General features: G+C 42.4%; 1 protein-coding gene across 4 annotated transcripts; it reads left to right on the top strand.

Moving 5' to 3' along the window:
* The first annotated feature begins 127 nt into the window (after positions 1-127).
* On the top strand, positions 128-21,271 carry PTPMT1 (protein tyrosine phosphatase, mitochondrial 1). 4 transcript variants are annotated; one of them, XM_055071192.2, is made up of 6 exons: positions 129-390; positions 680-760; positions 2,168-2,359; positions 5,610-5,742; positions 7,779-7,815; positions 17,156-21,271. In XM_055071192.2, the coding sequence occupies exons 1-5, from the start codon at positions 238-240 to the stop codon at positions 7,799-7,801; spliced, it is 582 nt and encodes a 193-aa protein (XP_054927167.1). In that variant the 5' UTR covers positions 129-237; the 3' UTR covers positions 7,802-7,815; positions 17,156-21,271. The 4 variants fall into 4 exon arrangements, with proteins under 4 accessions (XP_054927168.1, XP_054927167.1, XP_050034952.1 ...); XM_050178995.3 differs by having other exon boundaries at positions 7,779-21,271; XM_055071193.2 differs by lacking the exons at positions 5,610-5,742; positions 7,779-7,815; positions 17,156-21,271 and adding an exon at positions 4,954-5,055 and having other exon boundaries at positions 128-390.
* The last annotated feature ends 630 nt before the right edge of the window (positions 21,272-21,901 follow it).

The following is a 21,901-nucleotide window of genomic DNA, read 5'->3' as shown; positions in this document are numbered from 1 at the left end:
TAAGTAAAAGTAGAGAGTAAAAGTGAACGGCACGAAGCCAAATAATAGTGCTAGTGGAAGAAGCGAATCTTAAAAGCATGCTTAAAAGAAACAAGCAATCCGCATCGGCGCGGCAGTGTGGTCACGTGGCGAGTTTCCCACCATTCCTTTCGCGCGGACGAAGCCCTAAAGCAGACTACACGGAAAGATTTTGCTTCTGTGCGCTGGGTACTAGCCAGTGCACCGTTTGGTACTTGTATGAAATTTCACGGAATGTTTTCGAGGGTTACTTTTTATCCCTCGTTAATATATAATGTCGTCATGGAGCGTGTGTCAACGAGGCGGTGGTACGACCGCATTGACGATACCGTTATCCTCGGAGCACTGCCTTTCCGGAGCATCACGCCAAAGGTACGGGTTGTCATTCCCACCTTATCGTGTCTGCTTTGCGAAACCTAGACTTTCTCCGCAACTGTTGCGTATTAAAGCCACTTGATTAATTTAATTACTTCTTAAGTTAATACCGCAGAGCTGAGTGAATTGGCGCGCCCGCGTGCGCTTGTTTCGGAAAGTTCAAAGTTCTGGTTCGGCCGGCAATTCCATACTGTCGTGTTGCCTGCTAACGCGAAACTTTACTATGGTTGGCAGTCTAATTACTCAGCATAATCTTAGGCATGTATGTTCTTTCTTTCTCGTACAGTTACTCGAAGAAGAAAACGTGCGAGGGGTCGTGTCAATGAACGAAGACTTCGAGCTACGATATTGGGTCACGAGCAAGGAAGTGAGTGCGACGTTCTATTGGCGGTCGCTTCAGGCGCAGCGCTGAAGTGGGAGTGGTGGCGACAGCTCTAAACGACTTATGTCGCTTATTTTTATTGTTCAGAGAGGGAGAGAGCGAAAGCAGAGATGGGAACTATAGGCAAGAGCAGTCACCCGTTCTGGAAAAGAAAACGTCTGCACGTTGCATATTGTGCAAACTACGAATTTGGCATACTTTATCGCGTTAGTTGTTACCATGTTTGATGTGCGTGCTTCATCTAAATAAGCATCCAAATAGATAGCATGTTTAGTCTTACTGGGATAAGGTAGTGCGACATTTGCTACACAGTATACCGCCAACCAGGAACACCTTATATAAGCAGGAGATCCATACCCAAATAGTGGAGATAGATGATGAAAAGCAAAGAGAAAATATCCAAACTAAAGCATGCTTTATTTACTACTACTCAATAAATGATCCAAGTACCATTTGTTTACTCGCATATCTTATTTCATTCATTTAGCACTTGCATGTATTTGTTCTGATATAGCTTAATGTTATTATGCATCAGATGAACCTGATATGGGAAAGCTTGCCCTGTCCTTTATTCTTCATCTTTTGTCTTTAGTTTGAATTATGTTGCATCATTGAATACCTCCATTTGTGCTTATCTTGAGTGCATAAGACTGTGTTTGCGTCAGCTAACACTCTTATGGTGAACTAGAAGTGAAGCTGAGGGGCTCGATCATTTGTTAGGCACAACCACATGAAGCTAACAGATAATTAAGCCAGCGAAAGCGCTGAGGAAATTACATGTTGTTTTAATTGAAATGATAAGGTAAATGGAAATGAAAGTTGATGAAAACACAACTTGCCACCACTGGTAGCTGAACCCACACCTTCCACTATGGGCATGAATGCTCTACTACTCGAGCTACGGGTACAGCCATTCTCCCATCTACATTTTGGGGTATTTGTGTATGTGTGCAAGGTCTGACCTTAGTAGTGTCATAAGTTGTTGCTTTTAGCTATGGTGTCTGATGTAGAACATGCTCTGGTGATGCATTTTAAAACAGTTTAGATTAGAGGCAACTCTAAGTTCAAAGCACAAATGTTGAATGCATAACCTTTTTCATTATACTGCCATGGAACTTACATAAATGAAACTGGTGATCGAAATAAGCAATGATTCAATTTGTTTTTGAGAACATTTAAAATTCTTTCTAATGGACTGAGTTTCCCAGCTCATAAGTTCTGTTTATGGTAATACACCTGACCACAGTTTAGGTGTAGGAAAACACCGTAGTCTTTTGTACCTTAGAATGTAATCAGTATTGCCGAATGATACCTTGGAGCGATTAAATGACATACAAGGCGACGTGACGCTTTAGTGAATTGCACGTACGACCTTTCCAACTGCTGCTTCAGGAGTGGGAGAAATGTGGCGTCAAGTTCCTCCAGTTGAGCACTACGGACATCTTTGAGACACCCTGTCAAGAAAAGCTCCAACGCGGTGTGCAGTTCATCCAAAGTTTTGAAGGCACGGGCCACTCCGTCTACGTTCATTGCAAGGCTGGCAGGACACGCAGTGCGACACTTGTTGGCTGCTACCTGATGCAGGTTTGTTGCGCACTTATTTTACTCACCTTGAGAGTGCTTATAGAGTGGAATGACCTGGTATACTCACAGACAACTTTCTGTGCCGATGAAGGGATAGCTACGGAGGCAAAGCACACACATGTAAGGGTGCGGCTCTAAAAGACCCACATCCTCATCCATGTTAGTTTAGGCTGGAGAAAGGAAAACATTCACTTTATTTATGAAAGCAAAATAAGACAAAGTAGACCACGAAGTGTAAAATTTGACTTCATTTTCTATTTTGCTCTTCAATGTTCAGGCAAATGCAACATCATTGCAACAGGAAGCTACGCTGATTCATTATCCATTCCAAGGGACCAAAAGTGCTGTAAACGCTGCCGAAATACTTGGCGCAGTAACTCGCCTCCAAAAGTTCCTTCGTTGTACGTTTCCCTTCATATCAATGAAAGGTTGCCCACCACTATAGTCTCTGTGTGGAGTGAAAACTGCAGAAAACAAACATGGGCTGCATTCTGCTGCCATCCATTGTTTAAATCCTAAGGAAAATGCTGGCTTAGATGTGCAATCTCAGGTTGATAAATTCTAATTTTTGCCTGGAGACATTAACGTTGCACATTGTTCATTAGTTCAATGAGGCAGGCAATTCTGTCAAAATGATTTGCTTCCAGCACTCATTAGGCTTTGAACTGTATGTTCTGTCCTACCTTGTGTGAATACTTTTTTCTGCTGCACACCTGGCCCACCAGGAAGGTGAAATAACTAGTACCAAGTCGCACCCTTTGATAGACCATGCCGAGTACATGGAGTGCAGTTTCTCTGATGACACACCTGTGCTCAGTGCATTGGTGTCAGGGCAATAACTAGCTTATGTCCATTGTCAATGCCAGCACTGAAAAAAGAATTATAAAATTTCCTCATTTGATTTCCATGAAACTGTCGGTCTGAAAGTTGTGCAACATGTGTATTGCAGATTAACCATCACTATATAGCTACCTCTATACAGGTTGTAAAAAACTTTCATACTCTGTTGAAATACAAGTGGCCATTCTATTTACTCTGTATCTAATTGCCTATTTTAACAGAGTACTATGTTGCGCTAGTTGGTGCATCATTTAAGAAAGATGTGCGGTGCAAGGTTAAAATTACAGAAATTTCCTCCTATTGCGTTAATTATAACCTTGGGCCACACATCCTTCATAAGCCTATTTTAAGACATAGTAGGAAACACATTTAACATTTTGTCACAAGCAGTGCGGCTGTACGGCTTTCTGCAGCATTCATGAAATCTATTTTGATAGTAAATAGCTGTTAAAGTACAGGTTTATTGCAAGATTTTCAGGTTCTCAGTGCATGTTAACCAGTGTTGCATAACCAACATAGTTGTGCTTTGGCCAAAAATCAATGAATCTCTTTGTGGGAGACTCTTACTATCACTTGTGTCAAAAACTGGAGCACATTTACAATATGCCTTTATTTGCTTAGCCTGTCTAAGCAAGATGCCCATATATTAAACGTTTCGTTGACTTAATTCCGATAGCTTAAGTTCAAGCTGTTGTAGTTTCGTGTCGCTGGTGCATATTGCATGTATGCTTAGGTTTGTTCTTGATAAAGAAATCTTGGCCGCCCAAGCCGATTGCACTTGCTGTGGTATTTGCCCTAGCCTGTGCAATCTAACCCTTTCCCTACCATTGATGAGTGTAGTTGGCACATAAATTAGTACCAATATAGCTGATGAGAAGCATAGTCATTATGAAGCCATGTTTCTGGAAACGTCTGGGAAATTTGGTATATCTTTTCTCATTTCCTGCTGTACGAAGAGGGTTAATGACAGAAACATCATATAAATGATTGTTACCAGATATTACACTCTTCATGAAACTTTGCTTTGATAAGACAATTCCTGTGGCGAAGGTAATTTGGAAAAAAAGAAAAAGGAAGGGAGAAAGAAAAACTTCATTGGGTGAACAGATCATCTGGGTTTGGTGTGCTGCTCTGACTTCAATTGATGATGAGAAAGTAGTGCTTCTAGTGCATGGTGTAACATTAAATCAAATTACTAGACTATGGTCGTACATTCTGTAGAAAGGGTAACAGCTTGCCTTTGCATAGAAGTTGTGTACTTTTTGTGCTGGATTTCTGACGTGCTCTGTATGCCATGCGAATGTAGTACTCTCGTACATACTGATGCGTTCATTGGATTTCCTTTTTTGTTTGCAGTATAGAATGATTTGCATTTAATTGTTTATGACCCCTTAAGCTGTGCTGTTACTGAAGAGATGCCTTTTCACTGAATGTGCAAGAGCTAGTTGTCAGTAGTTTTGCCGTTCCCTGTACGACTATGTGTTCAGGAAAAGCAGCCGTGGTACTCGTCACTTCCTTCTTGACAGCCATGAGGAAATGTGCATATTATGCATGCTGTTTTCCTCCAACAAGCATTGGTGATTTTCTCGCACTATTCCCAGCCTTTCTCATCTGTCATTCTTGTCAGCTGTCCTTGCAACTCTCTTTCTACTTGTTTCTTCCTTTTTTCTTGTTGCTTGTTAAACACACTATTTTGCTGTTTCCTTCAATAGAGCTCTTGTTTCAATATTTCACTTTAATACTGTGATTTGCAGGCACCACAGGCAGTGGATGGAATGCAGGAATGTGCATGGCATAGTGGAAATTGGGACCCATTATGTGTCTAATGAGGCAATTAAAGAAAGAGGTTCTATTCACCTTATTGCCATTCTACTTATTAATCAGTCATATATGACTATATGATATGGATGTTTTATATTGCATAAACACACCAGTCTTCATTATTTTCCATGTGACACTGGCCTTGGTGGCCCAGGCGTAACGATGCTCTGCTGCTATGCATAAGGTTGCAGATTTTATTCCAAACTGCAGCAGGCACATTACAATAGGGGTGGGATAGAAAAATGCCCATCTATTCAAGTACATTAATGAATTCCAAGGAATCAAAATCAATCTGGTGCTCTCAATTATGACATCCCTTGCAGTCCATCTATAGATCTGGGACGTAAAACAAACAAGGAAAGTGAGAGTGATGTTTGCATGGTTTCCAGTCATTTGTCTGCTCACCCAGTGAAAGCTAAGAAGCTTATGTTCTGCATTTTGGTACATTCGACATTAGTGCACTAATGTGGGGGGTGGGGAGAAGGGGAGCTATTGCAAAAATTCCAGTGCCATCACGATAAACGAAAGTTGAAGAAGTTGTAGTATTATGCCATAAATGTTATTTGTAAAATTACTTTTGTCCTCTCAGAGGTACCAGTGGACGCCACAAAAGACTGTGGATCTTCTGCGTCAGAAACGGCCCCACATACTGCTGCACTATGCCCAGTGGGAGGCCCTGCACACTTACTTCAACAAGAACGTTGCCGCCACTCTGGAATCAGGTGACCCTCCAGTCATCAGCAGCAGCCCTGGCTAATGACAAGTTTCACTCGCCGTTGCCACTCGTTGTATCTTTGTGTTTTACAATGTGCCTCTGGAAAACTGTAGGTAAGGCTGGGAGTGTTGCGACGCTGGGGCCAGCTTTGGCAATTCTTGCAGCCCCTGTATTAATATTTCTGTTGCCCAAACGAGGAAGGTGAAGCTCTGGCTTTGGGTGTGCTAGACGATGCTGTTAAGCCCTCCTCTTCTCTCTAAGGTATCTACTTCCACCTTCCAGTGGCAGTTGCAGATATGTGTGGAGCACCTGCAGACATTGTGTTGCTTAATCGATGTTGGGTGATTGAAGTAATTGCTGTGCTGCCAAGAATCACTTGTTCAACTTGCGAAACCAGCATAAGAAAGATGAGGGCAGCAGTAAAAAAATGGCGACAGGACACGCCGCATTGGCTCAGTGGCTATGGCGTTCTGCTGCTGAGCACAAGGTCGTGGGTTCAGTCCCCAGCTGCGTGCGGTTGTGTTCCCGTGGGGGTGAAATTAAACAGGGAGAAGAAAATCGCTAATATGTTTAGATGTATGTGCATGTTAAAGAACCCCAGATGACCAAAAGTAATCTGGAGCCCTCCACTATGGCATCCTTCTTTACCTGCAATGCATATTTGGGACGTTAAATCCCAATTTATTTTGAGAAAGTGACAGGAAAAGTGCTGAGCTTGCAACTGTTCGTTTATTCAAAGGAAGCCGCAAGCTAACACTTTATGCATGCATCAGACCACTGCAACCGCATTTGACTTAAAAGTTCAGGTGTTGCTTTAGATACTTGTATTCTTTATCACTAAGAATGACAGGTGGAACACTGAAACATTGTCTGGAGCCATATTTTTTAGTAAGGTATGCTTCCAAAAGCTATTCTTTCACTGCTGTCCTTTCCCTTGTCTCTTTTGTGCTGGTGTCATATCGTCAATAATATGGCCCTTACCAACTGGCCGAGAAACACACTATACTAAGTTGAGAGTCATTGTCATTTGAAAGTAGAAGTGAGAGTTAAACTATGGAATTGTCAATAAAGCAATCATTGTAAAGCTGGCATGTGGCAAGAGGAAACATCTGTGCTTTCACTGAAACCTTTTGGAAACTTGTGCAATTAGTTGTGCAATAGTGATGTGGAACACCATTTGTTGGAGTGTCCCTGGCTCATTACCGAACGCAATCTTTGTTTCCACGAGGAAACTGGACAATCGTGATGAAGTTGTCCACCTCCTCTTGAAGTTTTTAATCCTTTGAGGGCCACATGTTCTTGTCGAAAAAGCATCCTCTCTGGTTCACATTTTCTTATTGCATATTTAAATTCTTCAGAGTGACTTAATTCGAGAAGAGAGGGCAGCTTGGCGCAGCATCGTGCACAAGATGGCTTCAGGCTTGTGTCCTGTTTCGTCTCGCTGTTTGCCTCGTCTTGTTGACCCGTTCTGCATTGCACTTCTGAACGTGAATGAACTTCCCTGAAAGAAGGTGCCGGGGCAGAGCAATTGCTGGCATGTCTTGCAAGTCTGTAGATCTGCCTGCAGCCAACAACATCCTCATTCTCCTGTGCAATTGTCGTTTTCATGCACAATAATTTAAAAAATAAGGTAGCAGTGTTGTGTCTGCTGTTAAGAGTGGGTTTTGTGGTTCTATAGCAGAGCTTCACATCTGCAGCTACCAGTGGGAATGAGCCCTTTCATGCTTCCACGGGTACCGGAAGAGGTAGTGGTGCAAAGATAGACCTGTTTCGGCACTGGCAACTGCAAATATTGTATGGCTTTAACAATTGATGCATATCTTTAAAAAACAGAAGGCAGATTTAGCTTTTAAAAAAAATTCGGAAGCAAATTTTTTTTTTTTTGTGATGCTCAATGGGCTGTTGTAGACAAATGCTGAATGCAATGTTTCTTAGCCTTCTTTGTTTCCATGCTGAATACAAGATTTTTCAATGTTAAAAGAAAGTGTGCAGTGCAAAATTCGGTCCTTAATAGGTCTGCACTGCCTATCTTGTCTCATGCAGGCAGCACAAGATCCAAGAAATGACCATTAGAGACAAGGTACAGGCCTACAATTAAGGCAGTGTGGTTAAGGAACACCATCTGCATTTCTTAATTTAACTATGTGAGGTCTTGTTTTACTATGGTGTGACCAGGCAGTCTCATGGGTGATGAAGCTTAGCGAAAGTTGTGTGTAGTATGCGTGCAGTACACATTGCTTTCAACAAAGTGTTTACCTAACACTGCCAATGCCAGTGCCGCGAGTAGCTCTTGGAAATAGTTTTTTAGGCTGTAGTCTGATGCATTGATATTTGTCCAATTGGTGAGGAAGGCATCAAAGTCTGGCAGAGTTAGTGTATCTCAGGGCCTTCTTTCCGTTGTCCACTTTGTCCCCATTCATGTGACGTCATTTTGTTAAAACAAGCTAGTTTTGTATCTGTAGGGCAGCAGAGCTGCGTTGTGGTTGCAACAGTGACGTAGTGCTGTAGTTTTTCTTTGTTTTTGCCTACAGGTGGTTTCATACTTTTTAACATGCAGTGTCCCCCATATGTGTGCTATGTTTTATTTAGTGTGGCACTGCAACTTTTTGTGGTCATTCCTTGAGGGCGAACTGCAATGAAATTTCATTTCGGCTAATATCGCTATATATAAGTAGTATGTACTACTGATGCAATATTGGCAAATTTGCAGGGCTGGTGATTGTCTAATTTTGTTAACAGCATAACCTGTGCAGACAATGCCAGTACCCAATGCTTAGTACTCGACAGGTTCCAGTAAATGGCCTCCAAGATTTACAGTGTGCCGCAGGCACCACCCAAGTCTTGGAGGTCACACCAGGGTGTTGCGCTGGTTTTCAACACTCCAGATTCTCTCACTTCCAGTAAGCAGTAATCGTGGTGTTTTCGTGAGTTTTGGTACCAAAAATGTCTGTTCCTGTAAACTTTTCGTAGTGTGTCCAATAGTATTCCAAATGCAAATCTTTGCATGGGGGCTGCTATATATCTACGCTATCTCAAACTAGGCTCCTTACATGGTCTGATATTTCGTTGCGGTTGGCTTTTAAGCTGTGATGTCTAAGAGGTCCTCTGTACAAGAGCCCATTCAAAGTAACGGACAACACCATTGTTTGGTGCTGTTGAGACTTTTCTAATGTGACCAATCTGATGTCATGACACTTGGCCTGCGACGGGGCCAGAAGATATGCGCACTTCATCACTGGCTCTGATATTGTGTGGTACATAAACATGCAGGAAAAGCAGTGAAAGTGAACGATGAGGCCGAGGAATGGGGCTGAATACACACTGGTTAGGCACTTATTAGTCCAAAAGTTGTTTGTCGGGCTTTTTTTTTTTCCTTGTTCTCGAAATAGCAGGCAGAACTAGAAGTTAAAGAATAGCTAGTTAAAGAACAGGTCCCATGCACCTTACACCTGACAGTACAGCATTGTAAGTAGTACAATTAGTGAGGCAAAAATGTCCGGGGGAAAAAAATATCTGTAAACAATAAAAGGGAGCGTATTATGCATGTCTTACACATAGTATACAACACATGTGTGCCATGGCACTGTGGTGAGAAAGATGTTGACCACACCTTTTTAATGTAAAATGATATGGCCTGAATAACTATGCTGTAGTTTCTATTTATTTATTTATTTTCGTAAAGTGCATGATGTGGAAGCATTTTGAGACAGTGTTACAGATTTTGATGTGTGTCACCTAGCATCTGCAGTGTGAGACAAGTAGCCTTATGAAAGTAACTTATAGTATTAAACATCGGGTGACCTGTTCTGTTGGCATAGATGTAACAAAGGCAACTCAGACTGAAACAAGAAACCTATATTATTAGAATAGGCGATATGGTGGTGCCATCTGTTTCCATGAGAATCAAATACCCACTGCAAAGGCTATTGGACGCCATGGGCTGGTTACGCAGGTTCTCGTCAAATCCGCCGTTCTCGTAGCGTGACAGCGCATGCGTCCTGCACTAGCGGATTAGTCGCGAAACGTTTTGGAAGGGCCGCGTGCATCGTTGCATGCTGGGAAGTCGCCCCCCCCCCCAAAACCCGCTCGAAAGTGCGTTGCTGCAAACACTTGTGCCATCTACCGCGTTGAAACTTCACTGGTAGCTCAACATCGTTACGGTACCGAAAACGTGCGTAGAGTAAGACTGCAACTCAACTTTAAAACAGAAAGTGGCCAGGGCTTCGTTTCAGTGGTTCGGACTGCGTCGTGAGCCAGGTAGTTGCCGCCTTTCATTGATGGCTAGCAAATTTAACAAAAACCTGAATGTTACACTTGGACGACACTTAAAAACATCACGTTGCTGATGAAGAGAAAAGACGGGGAATGCGGGAGATGGAAATTCAAGACGATGAGCAAAACGTGAACAAGGTGAATGCAGGAGCCAACGTTTCGACAAGTGGACTTGTCTTCTTCAAGGCGACATAGGCGAGGAAAGCATATGTCGCCTTGAAGAAGACAAGTCCACTTGTCGAAACGTTGGCTCCTGCATTCACCTTGTTCACGTTTTGCTCAACGTTGCTGATGAAGTATTTTTGCAGCGTCGGTCCTCACTTGCTGGTCGTGGAAGCGCGTGCCTGGCTTCACGTATTAAGGTGCGGTAACACTGGGTCGATGCGACACTCACAAGACGCTCACATCAACGTATGACCGACTATTCAGTACAATACGCCGCTGAAAGCATTTTATCATACCAGGCCAACAATGGCGCAACCGACGAGCGTGAGTTGTCACACTGCGACAGGCTTTCTTGTAGACGGCACCAACAAAATCAGTATGCCGACCATCGTTCAACCGTGCCCTGCGCTATAGGCCATCGAACTGACAACGGGACAGCGCCTTCGCTTGTACATATAATTAAGCGCGCTCAAAGTAAGTCAGAACATGCCTACGAAGTTGAAGTGCACGAGCTTGAACTCTCTCAAGCCGTGCACATGAAGTTTCAGCCAATGTCGATGCTGTTCAGGAAAGGTTAAGCCTGGCACTGTCATGTTAGTGCACCCGCTATCGGCGGACCTGAACTGAAATGTAAGCAGTTAGGATGAAGGAAACTTCTTTTATAGTTCAGTACTGTCCTTAGCAATTTGAAATCAACTACACTTTACTTCACATGGCAAGCACACAATAAGCGGCAAGCGGCGACACAGCGCTGTGCCAACATCTGTACGTCACTGTACCGTACGGTAGGCTGCTGGTTGCATTCGGTGGGTCTGTATGTGTTGTTATGCTGACACATTTGTCAATTTCAGAGATGTACTGCTTACCTCTGTGCCAAACAGGAAACAAGACGGTGCATTCGGTATAAAGCAGCATAAACAAGCGTGTTGCTCAGTTATACCAATGGTATCAGTGATGGCATCCGCATTTTCATGAAAGAACAGAGCACTTAATTTATTCAAGCACAGTTTTCTCTAATAATGTTTTATGGCAAGCACAAACTAAGTATGATAGAGTTAAATAAAGCGAGAATCAGAAATAAATTAACAGCCCGTAATATGTTGTCTGGATCACAGTTGCCATCGTTTAAGTGGTGCGGCCACTCATGTTGACTCGTCTCAGTGTGGAACAACACATACATGTATGCGCTTATATGTATGTTTTGCTACGTTTCGACATTATTTTATATCAGCTATGCACCTTTTTCACAATATTTGATGCTAAGAAAGATCTGTGTCTGTATATATCCATGTAAACAAGTGCACAGCTTTGATAAATCCAGCGCGGAAGGCTGCACTCGAAGACTTCTTGAATATGTGAAATGCCTAAATAATCTTTAAAAAGAATATAAAAAAAAGAGCTCCAAGTGCAGAATTCAGCGACAACAAACTCCAAGGCAGCCGTGTCGGCAAAGGGAACTCGGCGTGCCTTTATCGGCTGCACTGTTTGCACAACAGCACACTCAGGCCTGCTCACCCAGTAGTCACTGAGTGCTTTATGGCATCCAGGAACTTAGTTCTGTCCCAGAGAAGCCATTAATAATGATTCACAATCCACGAAATGCACAACTGACGCATACTCAACGTGGGCACATGCACACAAATCAATTGGTGAAAGCCCTATCACCCTTCCAAAACGTTTCTAGCGGCGTGCGGCAGAGGTCAGCACATGAAGATGAAAAAGGTGGATGGCTGAAGCTCAGCAGCCTTGGGCACAGACAGTGCTTGGGAGAGAGATAGCCTGAGTGCCAATGGCCTCCCTCCTACCACACAACAGTTCAGGTGTCCACTTTGAGCAAGACAGTTATTGTGTCTATGCATATCCGTCATGCCAATGTAGAAACAATGGAAGACCGCAAAGCATAGAGTGGTTTGGCGTTGTGGCATCAGATAGGGGCCATGGTTCTCCCCTAACAAAAATCTGCTTTTATCCACTACTCTTCATTTTTGTTGACACAGCATCGCTGCAGATGATGCACGCTTCTGTCATTCTATGTGAAGCAGGCAGGTACTGCACCCAGCAGCGACAGCCCATTACCAAATTCCACATCTGCGCTAAATTTGTAAATGGCACTTATACTTGTCTTCCTTAGTAACACAATTGGTGTCTATATCAGCTCTCGCCCTTAGTGGTGGCTCATTGGCTATGTTCTGCTGCTAAGCATGCACGCTCACAGGTTCGATTCCTCACTATTTTATTGGAGGTAGAATGCAGAAACGACCACATACTGTGCTTTAGGTGCACATTGAAGAACTCAAGGTGACCAAATTAATCCAGAACTCCCCACTTTGGCATCTCTTACAAACTCAGTGTTGCTTTGGGACACTAAACTGCATAATTTCGAACATCAATTCTTGTGGTGATATATCAATGTGGTGATGATGCTTATAATCTGGTTTGCATAACTCCAACATATAAAGGAATATTTTGTTTGAACAAGTGGCTATGTATTCGGGTTGGTGGGCTAGTATTGCATAATGTGGTGAGCAATGCAACATTAAAAAGGGCAGAGCATGTGTGCAGATGGTTTATTGATGTAAAAAAACAGAGCCTTCTTCAGTGACTGTCTATGAAACATCCTGCATGGAAAGCACATGTTTACACTGCATGATGGCTTGCCATGGTGGCTTTAATTGTGCTACATACATATTTTGAGGCAGTCTTGTAATGTTATTACTTTCAAGACTGACTAGCAGCATGAGAAATGAACGCATTCAGATATATTGACTTCCAGCTCATTTCACACTCGCATATGACTTGCATACTGTACAGGAGAAAAGTACAAAAAAATGTGCAAAAGAGAAGGAAACAAGATGTTACGTTTTCAGTGCCATTTTGTGAGGGGTATATGGTGAAAAGTGATGATGCTGCACAAAATAGTGTGTTCGCGTGCCCCATCATCCTGCAGCAAAAGAGAAGGAAGTGACTTCCTCTCACGACTGAGCTATCTGTCATCAGGTGGTGCTAGCATTGGAGCGATTGTGCCATCTCTTGTTGTGTAACTACAACATTGTGTCCCACCATCAAGTGTGCTTTGCAGGGAAGATGAATGTCATGTGACACGAGATAGCCTGGCCTTCCCACATGTCAAACCGACTTGCCCAAATACACACATCCTGATGTAATTCCATTTGATCTAGTTTTCTTAATTGTTCCTAGCTGATGGTGACATTGTATTGAAATAACATTTCAGGATCTAGCGAGTTAGTGCATAGTACAGGGGGTGGGTGGGATTGTATTCTGTCCTAGTGGACTTTCCATTTCAGCTGCTGCTGAAGTGCTGATTTGCTAGGCTGGGGTACAAGCGAGAATGGGGCAGCTGCCCCCGTCCTGCTTCCTTCTCGCTTGTACTGCTCCAGCCAATCAGCAGCGGCCAAAATGGACAGTTCACTAGTTGGGCGCTTACAGAACACCCTCCAGGAGTACTAATTGGTATGATTGCGTATGGATTGTGGTGAAATAAGTGAAAGGCTGGACTACCCATGGCAGGATTGCCTATTTCCAATCCGAGGCATGGTGTATATACAAACTTCTGCTTGTGGTTTTTGAAGCAGAGGTTCTTTACTGTCCATTCAATAGTAGAACTAGTTATAGTTCTGCGTCTTTCACTCAGGTGCAAGTAGGTGGATACAGTGTACTTCTGTGGTTCATACTCTGTTGGGATTGGTCGCCTGTCAATTGCATTGGGATAACTGGCTCCTCCAATCCTTTCTGTTCCAGCTGACTTGTAGACATTAGTATGTATGTACTGTCATGCTGGCGTGAAACACGAATAGGAAAAAAGTCTGTAAAACAACTGTTACACTTAATTTTGATTGGGATCTGTGATCATGGTGTAAGCAGCCACTTGGTGCACTCTAGGCTGAAAACTTGTCACCTATGTGAATGAATTGCGCCAGTGATTTACTCTAATGCAGAAAAGCTAATGTATCCTATAGCTTAATATCAGACGTTCATGTTTCATTCTGGTGTAGTAGTAGACCTTTATATCAAAAGCGGGTATGGCATGCTGCGTGTGACCATTGCTTAGTCCAGCCTGTGTAGTGCGCCTTTGCCTCAGTGCTCAAATTCTGCAACAATACTCGCTCTCTTCTTCTCAAGCTTTGAAGTGATGATAGTGCGACGTGAACTTGACCAAATAACCTGACAGGATCTCCAGTTGCATGTTCACTGGCCTGCATGCGTTTTACGAAGAGTCCACACTGTCCTCATGCTGGTCCGTTTTTCATACTCTTCAGTGACTGCTGAATTATGCACACTTCAGTGTATGTTAAGATAGAGAGTGGTTGATTGTTTATGTGCATTACGCTGTTGACTTATCTATGTCTGCTGGCTGTGTCACTGACTTCGATGCTGGGCTCTCAAAGCGGAGGCCCATTTCATGTTTTTTTTTGTTTGGTAATTTCATGATGCAGGTTCCACTGTACACTTCGTTTGGGACATGTGCAGTGCTCATGTTTGCTAGGCACAGCACGTACTCGGTGCTCTGTATCGTAGAGACATTCATGCATGATGGTAAATGTGGCTGCAAGTTGCAGTTGCTGTACCAACAGGTTTGAGTGGTGCTGTGGGATTAACTTGACATTTGCGGGTGTTGCATCATTCTCAGTGTACGCAGTGCATGTGTTGGAATTACTGGCAGCCTTACAAGGATTACAAGCATAGCCTGCAAGTCATAAACTCCCCTGTTTGGGTTGTGTGGAGCTGTTTATGCTTGACAGCTACCACAAATAGAGTGACAGCTAAAGAGGACTAAAGGAGCCTGAAGCTGAAACTGTATGCAAATCATAGTCTTCCACTAGCATGTTTTGCACTGATGTTGAGTGTTCGTGTGTGGTGGTTTAGTGATGGGGTACCCTTAGGGGACTTCAAGAGCTAGGTACAAGAGTGTTCGGCATGATTTGCAATGACCAATCTTGATACGTCAGGAAGGTACAAATGGGTGAGTGCACAACCACAGGAATACTGCTTTTTTTCCCCTGTTGTTCTCTTGTCTGTTGCTGGAGCTGCTGTCTGGTTCCATGCCCAACCAAGCGGCAGGCCTTAATTAGTTGAAACAGTGGGAATGGCAGGATTGATACAATTATGATGGAATGTTTGTGCACAGCATAATGTTGTGGGTTTTGGCTGCATAATCTTCAAGCTGAGTGGTTGTGTAAGTTGCCACTTTGCATTAAGCCTGTGAAACACTTCAGTGCTGGATAAGGCATCTTATGATAGTTTTACAACCTTGAAAGGCTCACAAGCAACCAGAACTATTCTGTTATCACTTTATATAGACAGCTCCTGCACAGCTGTGGTGAATTCTTGGGGAATGTCATACTGAAGTCTGGGCCCTAGGCCTCACCCATATACACCATCTAAAAGGCTGGCTTGGAAATTTGTTGCTGTCGGCCTCTGCACCTATCCTTGTCACTGAATTTAACTGGCTCACGTGCATCTGCTGCTTCAGTTGACTAAAGTGTGCTCCTCAGGAACAATTTCTATGGAGATAGGAACCAGAATATGGCCCTTGTATTTTAGCAGTCATTTGAAATGCAGGTCTGCCTAGCTTGAAGTGAACAAGGCTGTGGTGTCTCAAGGTCATGTTGAAGGCCGCACTGTCTTAAACTATTACTGCCACTGAATCTGCTTTCTCCTCACTACATGTCACGACAATGCTGCAACAGATGTCAACTCGAACTGCAAACGATTTGTGTTAATTCAGACTTCTCACATTTGTGTATTTTTTTTTTAATGATTTCGAGTTCTACAGAGCGTGGTACAGGTTAGAATTTCTATTGTGTGAATGCATATGCAGGAAAGGTGCAATTCGGCGTTTTGTTCTCCAGAACCACTAACATATTTTGTAAACACTCGTGAATCAAGTAAAAATTGTCTGAAACATCATTGTTATTGGGCAGTCACAGGCTGCTAGCTCTCTGTAGGGCTTTGTTAGCACACAAGAATATAATGGGGCCACTGCATGTTTGATGTGGAAGATGTGGCTTTGGCTCTGTGACTTATTTTTCATCTAAGGTTTGTAGCAGGCTGTCTTTTCGCCCTTTTCAATTTTCTTTTTCTTAGTATTTCTACATTTCTGAATTAATATGAATAGTGAACTTCCTTTATGCTTTCCGTGGCATTATTATCTGATGGCTTTATGTGGTTGCAACTAAAAAAAGATAAGGACTCTTGGTTCCCCTCCATCTTCTTACCCAAGATAGGTCGGGCTTTTTTTTTTTTTTTCTTTTGTGTGGTAGCTTAGTAACTGCGGTGTTGTGTTGCTGAGATTGAGGTCGTGTGTTTGATTTCAGCTGCAGCGGTGAGGGCAAAATGCAAAAATGCTTGTGTACTTAGATTTAGGTTAATGTTAAGCAACTGCAGGTGGTCAAAATGAATCTGGAGCACCTGCTACAGAGTTCCTCATAATCAGGTCGTGGTTTTGGCACTTAAAAGTACAGAATTATAACTTTTAAATTTAACTACGATATTACGGAGGAAAATAAAAAGTATTTATCTAGGGTTTTATGTCTTGCGTGCGGGGAGGGGACAAAAGATGCAATGTTATGTTGGTCGATGTATTGCTTTGGAAAGAAACTCGAAGCTCCATTTAAATTACTGATATAATATTAAGGTGCATTAAAAACACTATGAACAAGCCATAACCTTGAAGTTGGCAATTTGAACCATTGTGAGTCAACATTTAGTGTCTACACAGCAGAAACAGGAGATTCCTTCGACTATGCTGAACATTGAGGTGAATGTTTTTTTTTCTTTGGTGAGATGGTCACTGATTTCACAGATTCTACTGTGGTAGACCAAAGAAATCTTTTCCAGTAGTTGTGAAGAGTGCTGTGTCCAGAGTAGTACTAGTGATGCAACTTCTTTTTCATGCTTGTTCGCCAAAGGTGAACAAATGTTTGGTAACTTTTTGAATGATTTTTTTTTATGGCACTTCCTAGCGGGTGGACAGAAGCACACAAAACTGCATGAAATGAGCCCTTGTGGGAGCTCGCACCAGCCTTGGTGGCGCTCCCAAGACTGAAAGAGACAACTTCATTTAATCTGAAATCCCACTTCGGGCCCACTGAGTAAAGGGAGGCCTAGTCGTCAGTCAGGCCTGCAAGTTTATGGTATGACTTCTTATGTCTGGGGTTATGTTTACTGCAGCAAAGAAAGTGCTCACGGCATGTCGAACCTTCAAACCTTCTTGTTTTCTGTTCTGATGACTGCTCTAATGGTCCCAGTCACGAAAGCCGCTGTGAATCTCTGGTGCAGTTCATGCCCGAGACTACATATTTTTTGTGAGATATTAGAATTGTCAAAGAATTTTATTGTATTCACTACTGCTATTGTCATCACTTATTTTGATTACCCGCCGTGGTTGCTCAGTGGCTATAGTGTTAGGCTGCTGAGCGCGAGGTTGCGGGATCGAATCCCGGCCACGGCGGCCGCATTTCGATGGGGGCGAAATGCGAAAACACCCGCGTACTTAGATTTAGGTGCACCTTAAAGAACCCCAGGTGGTCCAAATTTCCGGAGTCCTCCACTACGGCGTGCCTCATAATCGGAAAGTGGTTTTGGCACGTAAAACTCCATAATTCACTTATTTTGATCTCGTTAAAAGTGCACGTATTAGCAACTTTAGATGTAATGGCGTTAAGAAATTAAGGTCCTGGACACTTAATGACATTAAAATTGCATATGTGCCATGGGTGTAAGTATTGTTTGGTGCGTGCAAATGGGGATTCAGCCTGCCACAAGTTGCATAGCTTGTGTGAAGAAACAGGTTAGGTTATACCAAACAGCAGATGTAAAGGTAGGCATGTGGTAAATTCATTAGCAATCACTTGATTTGAATTTCTATGTTCTGGGAAATGTCTGAAAAACTAACGTAGAACGTGCTGCACATGACAATATTCTGTTAGGACACCTGTGCTAGTGGAGCGAACTTCGGCTGGATTACCACAATGGCAGAATAGTCTATCTGTTACATACAGTTGAATAGTGAAAGCTTGAAGTCTTGCTGTATAAACTATTCCCTCGCCAAACTGCGGGGCCTAAACAGTTTGCTCAAAGCTGAGGTAACCTATCCATTATGCACAATTTACTCATTAATTTTTACTGTACCGCTTATATGCCTGACCTGTATTGATTGGTTCCTAGCTGGAAAAACTCCATACAGCAATACTGCTTTGTGCATAAACACAAATAGCAGTGTTTGTTTTATGAAAGATGCTTACAATGTGAGGTGTGCATGGCTTAGTTCCTTCCACCTGTCAAAAAGTTGAGACATACAAAAGACTTTTTTTTTTTTCCATAGATGTCTTGGTATAGAACAAATCGGGGAATTTATTACGACACCAGGTGGTCTTGTACGTACCTCTGCAGCAAGAGATTTTGTTTTACAAATGTGTGTAGCAGCAGTAACTGCAGTGGTCAACCAGGGTATGCAAACAAGGCCTTTAACTAGTGCAGTTAAAAAAAAACTATATGGTCAACTTCCTTCAGCATTTTCCTTGGTAAGATACTGCTGCCATGAGTTTTTGTATGCTGAAGCTTCAGTTTATCTTATAAAGTATGCTTAAATGCGATCAGCACTTGTGAGGTGATAGTGTTAATTCCTCACCTGTGCTAGTGACAGCACTAACCTGATGCATGTCTGTTAATCCAGTGGTATTAAGAGCTACTTGTGTTAGGCTACATGTTATGTCAGTTTTTGTCTAGCTGCTGAGAATAAAGGGCACATGCTGCAGAAGTGACACATTCAAGAGAAGTAAGCAGGTTACTTAAAGGCTAACTGCAATGAAATTTCACTTTGGCTAAATTGGTTATAAAAGAGGAGTTGGAGCAATCTTGGCAGAGTTGCAAAGCTGGTAATTATCCAATTTTTTTAATAACCTTTAAATAGTACTTAAACAGACGACGTACACACTTTGTTTGCGGATATGACACAGATCCTAGACCTTCAGCACACTGTGGGTGCCACCTAATCTCCGAGGTCATGCAGAGGAACTGCAGATTCTCAATGTTTTCAGTTCTGCATCATTTCTGGTAATGGCAGGTTTTCATTTTCCTTTTCTAGTTTTGGTTTTAAAGATGTCAATTTTCACTAGCATTTCATCATCATCAGCCTATTTTATGTTCACTGCAGGACAAAGGCCTCTCCCTACGATCTCCAATTACCCCTGTGCTGCGCCAACTGATTCTAGCTTATGCCTGTGAATTTCCCGATTTCATCACCCCACCTAGGTTTCTGCCGTCCTCGAGTGCGCTTCCCTTCTCCTGGCACCCATTCTGCAACTCTAATGGTCCACTAGTAATCCATCCTACGCATTACATGGCCTGCCCAGCTCCATTTTTTCCTCTTCAAACATCGAATTCGAATATCAGCCACTATAAAGCTTTTATTTTAGGTCATAGTCTAAACTCACAATTTCGCTAAATCAAAACACATGTCCTGGTGCTCTTTGGCCTTAGATGCCCTTGCACCAATAAACTTCAATCATCATCATATCGGCTATCGCCGTTTGCTCTCTGATCCACACCGCTCTCTTCTCATCTTTTAGCGTTATGCTAGCATTTTCCTTCCACTGCTCTTTACACGGTCCTCAACATGTTCTCGAGCTTCTTTGTCAACCTCCAAGTTTCTGCCCGGTATGTTAGTACGGGTAGAATTAATGAATTATATGGTGATGAATTTTCCTTCTTACCCCTGTGAGTAATTGACATTAATAAACATTTATTCAAGGACTCTAGAGGCTGACTGGCGATCTTGAACTATTGTTCCCTTGCCAGGCTATTGGACATTATATTTGTCTTCTGCATATTAGTCTTCAACCCCACTCTTACACTTTCTCTGTTAAGGACCTCAATCATTTGTTGTAATTTGTCCCCAGTGTTGCTGAACAGGACAATGTCATCTGCAAACCAAAGGCTGCTAGCTTTTCACTAGCTTTTCGTGACATGTCAACTCGTATTTTAAAGATAGTCTTGCACAACGGCTGCTCTGTACCTAAACTATCTGAAACTAGGATTTTTGTGCAATCTAAAATTTCACTGCAGTTGGACTTTAACCTTAGAAAACCCAAGTACCATTCCAGATAAAGGAAAGCTAGAAGTTGTTTACCACTATTTCTGGCCATGGAGGGTACGTTCATTAAAAAAAAAGAGAAAAAGCTACAAAACATTTAAGTACAAACTTTATTAATAGTAATTAGTCTGAAGTACCCGCAAGTTAAATCTCACCCCAAAATATCAAAATCATACATTTGGCTTTGTGGGTACAGGAGTGAAACTTCTGCAGTTTGACTCATCTGATGTTGAGATCATGTAGGCAGTCTTTCTCAGCCCGAGTACTGATTGGCCAATCTATAGGCTAACTTACCCCGAATGTGTTATTTCAGAGTCAATACCTCCTACCATTCCACTCAGCCTCCCAAGCTCTTGCGAGTTGGTATCTGCCTTGTGCACTTCAGAAAAGCAGGCATTTAGGCAGCTGTCTTTTTGGAGATGCTCGTTCCAGCATTGCTTGCATTTAGGTATTTGTGGGCTCTATTTCACATTATGCGGTATCTAAGGCTTGAGGTAAGCTCAAGCAGAATTTTTCAAGATGACCTGTACAGCTGTAAAGGGCTGCTGATATTAATAGAGCAAGGAGCACACTCATTGTGGAACCAATGCTGTTTTCCTGCGAAAACCTAGCAGGAAACCTTGCCAGCCGTCACTCCATCTCTATGGATTGCCGTAGTCTTTCGAGGTATTTGTGGCATGTCTGACTCTGGTGTCTATGGATGCATAGTAAGATTTCAATGTAGAAGTAGTGCAGACGCTGTTCTTGCCTCTTATCCACCAACTACCACAGACCTGTACGTACAGAACATGTAAAGCACTTCTTTTTCTGTGATACAATGGATAGCAATTCTATTTTAACCGCAAAGATGTTCCCAACCCTGTTGAACCCTCTGACGAACTGTGTACAAGCACCAAGTCTTTCTCTTTTTGCACAAAGAATGGACACAGTGTGCCCTGTTGATGTAACTTCTGGGATGAATAAACTTTTTGTGACACTAACCAAATTCTTCTCTTCTTGCCTTTTATAACACTGTTTGCATAATCTCTGTGCTGAGCTTTGTTTGCTGCCATTTCTTTTTTTTTTTTAATATGAATTCAAATCTAGTGCATGAATGCGGTCTGAAAGAAGAACCTGCATGCAAAACTGCAAGCATTGTTGCTTTAGGAACATATTAATATGTGAATGAATGAATACATGCCTTTGTTGCTGTAAATCTAAACACACTGTAACTTCCTGTTTCTGTGCTAATTAAAAAACTGGGTTGGCTCCTTCTGAAAACATATTTCTAGTTTTCCAGGACCATTTCAATGTGTTGACAGTTGCCCATTAATGCTTGTTACATGCATGGTTATCACAGCTAGCACTTTTCTGCTTCCATTTCTCTGTTCCTGTGTTTTAGTGCTAACTATCCATATTCAAAAATGGGATATGGACTAGCCACACTTTTACTTTGGACCAAGATAAATTTCATGTTGGGCATGAGTAATTCAATGCTGAAGCACATTTTCTCAGGAGAAAAAATTCCTGATTAGCTCTTTAGTAAAAATTCAGATGTCTCTCTCCAACTTTGGTCATCATAAGCAGAATAAAAAAAATGTGCTGGAGTGGGCCGTGCTTGGACTCGAGACAAGCA

The sequence above is a fragment of the Dermacentor andersoni genome, chromosome 5, assembly GCF_023375885.2.
Source record: "Dermacentor andersoni chromosome 5, qqDerAnde1_hic_scaffold, whole genome shotgun sequence".
Classification (NCBI taxonomy): Eukaryota; Metazoa; Arthropoda; class Arachnida; order Ixodida; family Ixodidae; genus Dermacentor; species Dermacentor andersoni.
This window is presented reverse-complemented; position numbering and strand designations above follow the sequence as displayed.

Excerpts from the sequence above, each read along its gene's own strand:
- PTPMT1 (XM_050178994.3), top strand. The coding sequence starts at position 238 with ATGAAATTTCACGGAATGTTTTCGAGGGTTACTTTTTATCCCTCGTTA. Across the intron at positions 761-2,167 it reads ATTGGGTCACGAGCAAGGAA|GAGTGGGAGAAATGTGGCGT; the intron begins GTGAGTGCGACG and ends CTGCTGCTTCAG. Across the intron at positions 2,360-5,609 it reads TTGGCTGCTACCTGATGCAG|AGGTACCAGTGGACGCCACA; the intron begins GTTTGTTGCGCA and ends TTGTCCTCTCAG.